We start from the raw sequence: 9,735 nt of genomic DNA on the forward strand, positions 1-9,735 counted from the left end.
GTGTCATGCTTCTCCTCCCAGGGATCAGGGCGGAGGCACTAACTGGTCCAGTCACGACGGGACTCAGCATCCCTACTGACGCGAGGCGCCTCCTTCCCAGAAGTGGCGAGGGAAGGGATCTGACTAAACCTTGGGCCGCCGGCCCGGAGGGTGTGGGAGGGGAGCAAGCCGCCGGGCGGTCTGACCCACAGGGTCTAGGGGGCCGAAAGACGAGGTCGGTCCTCGGGGCTGCTGGGGAGACCGGAAAGGGGGCCGAGACCTTCCGGTCCCCTCGAGCCGCAGACGGCCCAGTACCCCCGCAGTCCTAGATCATGGCCGACCTGGCGCGCACGCGGTACCACCTCAGCGCCGACCGTCAGCGGGGATCGGGACACAGGGAGGGAAGCGAGGCCAGGCGACGAGACTTCGTCTGCAGGCGGCCGGGAAGACTAGTACCCGGCCTATCGGCACCTGGAGCCCCACCCCAAGGGCCTCAGCAGACTGGCCACGCACTCAGCCCCGCCCAGGGCCGCGAGCGGCAGGGGCGGGATCGCTGAGCTGGCCCTAGCGGATTCGCCCAGGCGCGGCTAGGGGCGGGGCTTCCCCATCCAGCTACGATTAGCACCGCCCCGACTGCCCGCCCCTGGGGTCCGCAGGAAATAGGGGCGGGCCCGGGCCTAGTGTGGCGGGAGGAGGAGCAGGGATGCGGTGGAGGGCAGAGTCCTGGAGGGCCTGGCTGCGGGGGAATGAAGCCTCCGCCTTCTCGGGCAGAATCCTTTAAATACGGGCTCGGGCCCGGGACTCAGGGTGCAGTGGTTGGCAGCCAGAGGGAGGGGCGGGCGGTGAGAGGAGGTCAGGCGGAGCAGGGCGAGTGTGCAGGAGCTGCTGCAGCGCGGCCCATAGAGAGGAGCTGTCCGAGCAGTCCGGATCGGAGCGGCCGCTGCGCTCGGTGCCTGGAAGTGGGTAAGCGCCTTTCTCGGGCTGGCCCTGCCACCTCGTTGGGAAGGTCCCCGGTCTCCGCGGGATGTGCAGGGAGCGGGGCGGGGGAGTGCGCGCTGCTCCCGGTTGCGCTCTGCGCTGGGTCAGGGGCTCCCAGTCTCACGACCCTGGCCTCCTCCTTTGGGCTCTGGGCGGGAATCGCCTTTTGGTCCGCTGCCCTGAGAATGGGGATAGCGTGGGCTTTTTATTCTACACTCGGGAGTACACTCGGGAGTCTTCCAGACGCTTCTTTCTTTTTCTCACTTTCTGACTTGAAACAAATGAGATTTTCCCAGGAAGCCGAACGTCCACCGAAGGAAGCGGTCCTCTGGTTAGGGACCCCATTTTGGTCTCAGAGTCCTGGTCTTTTGTTTGTGTTTAGTCTGTTCACCTCCTGTCACTAGCCGCCCTTCTTTTCTTTCTTTTTTTTTTTTTAAGATTTTATTTATTTATTTGACAGAGATAGAGACAGCCAGCGAGAGACGGAACACAAGCAGGGGGAGTGGGAGAGGAAGAAGCAGGCTCCTAGCGGAGGAGCCTGATGTGGGGCTCGATCCCTTAACGCCGGGATCACGCCCTGAGCCGAAGGCAGAAGCTTAACCGCTGTGCCACCCAGGCGCCCCACTAGCCTCCCTTCTTAAGTACTAAAGAGGAAACAAGCCAGAAAGCCCCTGAGGGCGAAATCCTAAGACATTCGTGACATCTGTACGGGCTATGCTGGAATCCATTATTGGCTGCCACACCATATAATTGCTTTTTTTCATGTCAGGGAAAGCCTTTCTTGGGTACTTCAGGGGATCATGTTTGTGTGAAATCTTGAAAAATCGTATTTCTTGTGGCGCATGGGTGGCTCAGTCAGTTAAGCGCCTGTCTTAGCTCAGGTTGTGATCTCAGGGTCTTGGGATCGAGACCTTTCTCCCTCTGCCCCTGCTCGTGCTTTCTTTCTCTCAAATGATTAAATAATCTTTAAGAAAGAAAAGAAAAAAGAAAAATCATACTTCTTGTATATAGGAAGATAACTGAGTAGGCTTGAAAATTATGGTGTACTGAAAAGAGGGATTCACTGGTAAGGACCTTTTTCATGGATATACAGAGGAGTAGCTGTCCATTGACTGCCCTCAAAGACACAGTGACTCTTTGAGTTTCTTCAAATCCCCTATGAAATGGAGAACAGTAGTCTGGTCTGTTTCTTCAGGGGGGTTCTGGAAATGAAAGAGCTTACTGTCTGCTCTGAGATGTGCTTGTTAATACCCAGCATCTAGTTAAGGTAAGTGGTAGACAACCCTGATTGAAAGGATCTCATTTCATCTCCCATTGCTGTACTCCTTTCTCAAACATTAAGTCTGTAACTAATAAGTAGACTTCATCTTCCCACTTATTTCCACAGCTTTATATGATGCCCTTTAGATAGAACATTATCACTGCCTTTCTCATTGATTAAATATTTTTCCCAGGTCAAGCATCTGTTAGTATTTAATTTTTGGAAATGACTAAGGTGATGTGTGAAGTTGATGTATCCAACTACAACGTAATTACTGGGTAATTACGCAGAGTATACTGAAGAGGGGTGGGGATGGAGGGATTAGACTCAGCTTCGATTGTAATAGGACCTTCGATATTTGTTAGCCACATCTTCTAGGTCGAAATATTGATCTGAATTTATAAAATTTTAGAGGAAGAGTAGTTTTGGAACAGCCTGGGTTGTTGAGATTTTCCCAAAATACAGAGGTAGAAACTCATTTCAAACTGACATACTCAGTAAGCAAACATTCCCATTTCCCTGACAGCACAATAGAAGATCTGAAGGTACATAAAAGTAGAAATGGAATATGGAATCAGAAGACATCTGTGTCAGGCAAAGTATATTACTAACACTAACACTGTATCAAACTCCATAATAAAGATTGAAGATTGTAGTGAAACTTCCAAGTGACGATTTACTGGGACTTGCACAGTTCTTCAGTAGTTTTCCCACTGTCACCTATAAGCCATGCTTCATGTGAAATAGCACCACAGGGACACCCCAAAACACATGCAGTTCTATGATATAGATCCATCAGTAGTCTACCCCAGGTGCTGTGTGTAAGGCAAGCTAAATACAGCCTAGCAGTCAAGGTGGATGAGAAGTATTTCTGGGAAGACATGCCAAAGTTCTACATAAAAAAGAGAGGCCGATAGTATTCTGGACAATTTCAGCAAAAATACAATGATCAGCCATCTGAGCTAAAGATATTCAAATAACAGTCTTCATCTCAAACAGGCCCCAATGGAGAGTTACTCATTGATTCAGTTAGTATTTACTGAGAGCCTACTGTTCTAAGTGTAGAGGTAACAGCAGCAGATAAGAACTGTTAGCCTGGGAGCGCCTTATTAAACTGTGAACTCCTTGAACCTAAGAGTTGCATCATGTAGACATTCAATCTATGTTTATGTAAGAATGTTATAACCTCTTGGCTCTAGGATTAAATGGTAATCCCAAAAGATCCTCTGGTCCAAAAATACTTTGAAATTCTACTTTTTAGGTATTCCCAATATACTGGTTGTAATTAGAGAGGTTGGCTAGCTGTCGAGTAAGGGTGTTCCACTGGCGGGACAGTTCTTCAGCTTCATCGCAGTTTACGACTTCATCTTCAGCCTTGCAGATCTGGAAGTTAGATTTTTTTTTTTTTTCCTCCATGGGCCCAGAGTTAATGAGACTTTAGATTTTTTTTTTAAGATTTTATTTATTTATTCGACAGAGAGAGAGACAGCCAGCGAGAGAGGGAACACAAGCAGGGGGAGTGGGAGAGGAAGAAGCAGGCTCCCAGCGGAGGAGCCTGATGTGGGGCTCGATCCCAGGACTCTGGGATCACGCCCTGAGCCGAAGGCAGACGCTTAACGACTGAGCCACCCAGGCGGCCCAAGACTTTAGATGTTAACTTAAAATGATTAAACTCATAAGAGACTAATGGTTACACTAGAATGAAACCTTAGTATTACAGTAGGGAAATTTTACTGCAGCTCCTGGAATGCTTGCTATCTCAAATCTGGGTCATCCCTTTCTGGTATTATGATTCCTGGGAATCTGAATCCATAAGGGAGAGTGGAATCAGAGCAAGGAATCTTTGGAGAACATGCCATAAACATAGGGAAAGCCTATCCTTACCCCACCTCTCTGAAACCAGAATACTTCTGACTTCCAGATTCTGTGTCATTCTTCTCTAGACAGTGCTGAAGTAAACACATCATTCTTGTTCTTAACTCCCTCTTTCCAGGCTACAGGCTGATCCTCCCCCTTTTTTTTCCTTTAGTGGAGTTTATTAGATTTTAGCTACACAAATGCTATTGATTGTTATCGTTACTTTTAATTATGTTACCTTAAGTTATTTTATTTTTTTAAGACTTTATTTATTTATTTTTGTGAGAGAGCATGAGTGAGCACTAGCAGGGGAGAGGGGCAGAGGGAGAAGCAGGACCCCGCGGAGCAGGGAGCCCGATGCTTGACTCCATCCCAGGACCCCGGGATCATGACCTGAGCTGAAGGCAGACACTTACCCGACTGAGCCCCCCAGGCGCCCTTGTTGCCTGAAGTTATTAAATTATAACCTCCTGAACTGCCGTGGGCATGCTTCCCTGAAAGGGGCATTTGAGACCCACTTTAAATTCATTTCCGCTCTACAAGACAGTTAGTACCTCTTACCACTTCTTAATACCCGTATGTTTATCCATCTAGTCCTTAGTCTTACTTCTTTGGACTCAGTTCTGTTTATAAGTCCTTATTTATTCCTCCCCCCCCCCCCAACTGGAGTGCTCTCCCCCACCTATCTTTTCTTTCTATATCCTACTTAGTCTTTAGGCCAAGCTTAGATTCTATCTTTCCCTTGATGTAGATACCTTCTTATTTTTTTTCCCCTCTGGACTTTAATACTCATTTAGTCATTCAATTGATTATACTGCCTTATATGTTGCTTGGGTGTGACTAACTCCTTTTCATCTTTTTAAGATTCTATTTATTTATTTATTTATTTATTTATTTGAGATGGGGGGGGAGGGAGAATCACAAGCAGACTCTGCACTGAGTGAGCATGGAGCCCAACAAGGGGCTCCATCTCACAACCCTGAGATCATGACCCTGAGATCATGAACTGAGCCAAAATCAAGAGTCAGGCACTTAACGGACTGAGCCACCCAGGCGCCCCTCCTTTTCATCTTTAAAGTCAGCTTGAGAGTCACCTTCTCAGAGAGTCCTCCTTTAACTACCCTATCAACAGTAGTTTTTTCCCCCATAGACAGTCTCTCCTCCACCTACGTGTTTATTTCCTTTATATGGAATGTATCACAGCTGCAGTTATTTTGTTTTGCGCTCTCCCACTAGAATATAACCGTGAAAGAGTAGGAACTGTACCTGTCATGTTCACTGTTGTATCCAGAGTACATAGGGTGTTTAATAAATGTTTTTCAGTTGAATTTTTCCCTAAGTAAATTGTTAAATTCTTGAGTGTCAGGACCTGTATCTATGGCCAGATTCTCTTCTGTGCCCACAGATAGACCCTTAAATTGGGAATATTAATTTTTCGTGAAAGAGACCAAAGGACTAGGTCTGAAGCAGTTGAAACAATTTTTCTGAAACCCGATGCCAAGCCCTTTCTACTGTAGAGGTGGGGACAGTGGCAGTGAATGCTGGAGACACGTCTGTGGTAAGCCTGCTCCAGGCTCAACTGTCCCACAAGTGGGAGCTTTTTAGAACATTCCCCTGAGCTTTAGTTGCTTGTCAATCCCAATGCAGTTCTTTCCTCCTAGCAGTTTCTCTTTCTTCTTGTGTATAGGGCACTTGAAGCCTGGAGAGTAGTAAGTCAGAACTGAAGAGTAGAAGAAGTGTGAAGAAAAAGATGAATGGTTGCCAAAAGTAAATTTTGTTAGGCTCAGTATTTTTGCTAGGGTGAATTTTGGAACCCTTCAAGTTTAATAGAAATATCATGTTTGTGTGGCTTCACAGGTGATAATAGGAAACTCTTAACCCATTTATTTAGATTATTAAAGAGAGAATCTACCAGGGGCACCTGGCTGGCTCAGCTCTTAGAGCATGGAACTCTTGCTTTCAGGGCAATGAGTTCAAGCCCCACATTGGGCCTGGGGCCTACTTAAAAAATAATTAAAGAGGATCTACCAGATTTAGTATGGTTTTAATATTTCCTGGTAAGTACATCCACACAATGGAATACAGTGTAACTGTTTCTAAAAAAGAGTTTTACTGGAAACAGAAAAAAATAAAAATAAAAAATAAGAGCGAGAGGGGGGAAATAGACAGGTAAGAATACATTAAGTGAAAAAAAGCCACATGTTGATAGTATATTATAGTATTTTACCTCTTGAATTTAGAAAGTCAGGATTATTAAAATACATATGTGTATTTACTTGTACTGTATGAGAAACACTGGATGGATACACAAGTAACTAATAAAAGGTTTGCTTGTGAAAGCAAAGTAGTGAGTAGCCAAGAGATAGGGATGGGGTAGACTTGAGGCTTCTTACTGTATACTTTGTCACACAGATTTAATTTTGTACCATATGAATTTATTACCTATTCAAAACAAAGAATACATTTTTATTTTATTATTATTATTTTTTAAAATATTTTATTTATTCATTTGACAGAGATGAGTGAGAGAGCACAAGCAGGGGGAGCAGCAGAGGGAGAGGGAGAAGCCGGCTCCCCGATGAGCAGGGAGCCCAACATGGGGCTTGATCTCAGGACCCTGGGGTCATGACCTGAGCCAAAGGCAGATGCTTAACTGACTGAGCCACCCAGGCACCCCACAAAAAATAAATTTAAAAGATTTCTTTGTATGTGTATCACTAAGAATATTGCTTTCTTTTGTAGAATCGGTAGATTCCAAATTTTGCTCATCTTTACTGTTTTACCAAATTTCTGTTCTTTTTAAGGTTTATTAAAGGTCATTAGAGATTAGACTTTGAATTGATATCTGCTAAACATGACCTGAACTGAAGATTGATTTATAAGCCGACTTAGTTGTTTCCTAACACAGACCAGGATACTTGTATGGGCTGTTCAGCTCATTCTCTTCCAGGAGGGAAGTCTACCCAGAAAACCAGTGATTAGAACATTGTTTGATTAATACAGATTCAGACTTAAGGGAACTGGATCATCTTAATTATGTGGCTTGTGTATCTTTTTTCAGAGTAGGGTTGTACTTGCCAGGCATTATAATAAGATCCGCCTTCCACAGCACCTTCTCTGACCCACGCAGGAGTATACTAACAAGTTCTTAAACTCTCTGATTGGCATTTTCCTTCTCTTTGGAATCCATGAGTGGGTTAGATTAGATGATGTCGGAGGTCGGTCTTGGCAAAGACTAAAATTCTAAAAATCGGATCAGTTTGACAGTTCTTGTTCTCATTATAATGAATAAACTGACATTCTTATATATAAATCAGTACCTTGTCATTTGGATAAGTGTGAATCAGTTCACCTACATGGCTTTTGAAAACCCATCAAAATCTGTGTAACAGCTTTGCTAACTACACAAATGGCTTTTGTTTAACCATGGCACAGTTTCTGATTAAAGTTGAAACGGAGTTTAAGATCATCGTCAGGTACCTAAAAATAAACTGCTGAAGCCAAATTGTATAGGGAATATAATCACAGAGGCCGCTTCTGGACTTTCAAACTAATCTTATTATCTGTCAAGTTTCCTGATATCTGTCCTGTTAGTCTAAACCTGCCATAAGGCTGACCTTTGTACACCGGCATTTATTTAAGCAAGAATTGCACTGGTGTGTTTACCCTTGAATTTTTCCTCAGCAGTCAGAATTACCCTTGTGGCCTTAGAGGCCTAAGTAAGGTTTTATTTTGCTTTTTGAATTTTTGAATATTAGGTCATTATCATCTTTGTGGCTCTTTTTCAGTAATATCAGTTACTTTTTTTCCCCCATGTTTTATGCTAGTGCAGCCAAGAGCAGACATTCCAATTGGAATGTTATATATTATCGTTCTTTTAATAATTCTTAATGAGTATGAATGCAGGAAATCTTTCCAGATTATCTGTCACCTTGACAGTTTTTATAAAGCGTGATAAACGTGCAATGCGATTTCTTTAAATTTTGTTTTCAATAGTAGAACAATCTTACTGCTTCCCTTCTAGTTTAATCATGTTTGAAATTAAGAAGATCTGTTGCATTGGTGCGGGCTATGTTGGAGGACCTACGTGTAGTGTCATTGCTCATATGTGCCCCGAAATCAGGGTAACAGTTGTTGACGTCAATGAATCAAGAATCAACGCATGGAACTCTCCTACGCTCCCTATTTATGAGGTAAACCATTTTAAATAATTCTTTGTTCTTATGTTCTTTGTTTTCTTACTGTTTTTGATAAATAAATTGCTATTAATGTAAAAATCTATGACTGCAACTGAAAAGAAATTAAATGAGAAATCTAGATACACAATGTCATGGACATTACAACTGTGATTATGTCAAGTATGCCCAGGGAAAATGACTGGGAAAAAATTTATTAGAATATTAATAATGGTGGTGTTAGTGCAGTGAGAATATGGGTAATTTTTTCTCTTCTCTATTTTTCTAATTTTGTTAATATGGTTACCATATTGTAATAGTAAAATTTTAGAAAGGTGTTCTGTACAAAGAAAATAATAAAACTGTGGGTGTTTATAATATTAATTCATATAAGTCCATGATATTTGGGGGTTATTGTACTGTACTTCTATCAGGTAAACTGTGAGTGGATAAATGATGTCTTTTATATCTAGTGCTTAGTATCACAAATTTGTTTAGTTAGAATTTCAAAATTGCTGTGAATTTTTTAAAAAGATTTTATTTATTTATTTGAGAGAGAGGGAGGGAGGGAGGGAGACCATAGAGAGAGAGGGAGAAGCTGACTCCCTGCTGAGTAGAGGGCCCGACGTGGGGCTTGATCCCAGGACCCTGAGATCATAACCTGAGCCAGAGGCAGATGCTTAACTGACTGAGTCACCCGGTGCCCCTAAATTGCTGTGAATTTAGATAATGTATAGTTAGGAAGATATGCTTCCAATGATTTTATTAAGCTATGTGTATCCCATTTTTAAAAATTTCACTGTAAAATGAGTTCACAATATTATGCTTTTGAAACCCAACAGAGGGGCGCCTGGGTGGCTCAGTCGTTAAGCGTCTGCCTTCGGCTCAGGGCGTGATCCCAGCATTCTGGGATGGAGCCCCACATCAGGCTTCTCTGCTGGGAGCCTGCTTCTTCCTCTCCCACTCCCCCTGCTTGTTGTGTTCCCTCTCTCACTGGCTGTCTCTCTCTCTCTCAAATAAATAAATAAAATCTTTAAAAAAAAAAAGAAAAGAAAAGAAAAAGAAACCCAACAGAGAAGCATTTGGAAATTTTATGGTGGCATTTTTTTCCACCATTAATATATTCCTTTTTTTTTCTTTCAGGAAAGCTTTGTTATTTGTAAGACTGTTATCAATCATTTTCTTTCTTTTTCTTTTTTTTTTTTAAGACATTTTCTTTCTTTCTTTTTTTTTTTTAAGATTTTATTTATTTATTTGACAGAGATAGCCAGCCAGTGAGAGAGAGAACATAAGCAGGGGGAGTGGGAGAGGAAGAAGCAGACTCCTAGCGGAGGAGCCTGATGTGGGGCTCGATCCCATAACGTTGGGATCATGCCCTGAGCCGAAGGCAGACACTTAACGACTGTGCCACCCAGGCGCCCCAATCACTTTTTCCTTCTTTCTTTCTTTCTTTCTTTCTTTCTTTCTTTCTTTCTTTCTTTCTTT

At 43.3% G+C, this 9,735-nt stretch overlaps 1 protein-coding gene across 1 annotated transcript in view; it reads left to right on the plus strand.

The window, feature by feature from the left end:
* Positions 1-681: 681 nt before the first annotated feature.
* The window catches only part of UGDH (UDP-glucose 6-dehydrogenase), a 29,357-nt gene continuing 20,303 nt past the window's right edge, over positions 682-9,735 (plus strand). Inside the window, exons 1-2 of the mRNA XM_008701416.2 lie at positions 682-942; positions 8,100-8,268. Of these exons, the coding sequence (XP_008699638.1) occupies positions 8,107-8,268 (162 nt within the window). The 5' untranslated portion in view covers positions 682-942; positions 8,100-8,106. The remainder of the gene's footprint in view (positions 943-8,099; positions 8,269-9,735) is intronic.

Source organism: Ursus maritimus, unplaced genomic scaffold (assembly GCF_017311325.1).
Source record: "Ursus maritimus isolate PB19 unplaced genomic scaffold, ASM1731132v1 scaffold_8, whole genome shotgun sequence".
NCBI lineage: Eukaryota > Metazoa > Chordata > Mammalia > Carnivora > Ursidae > Ursus > Ursus maritimus.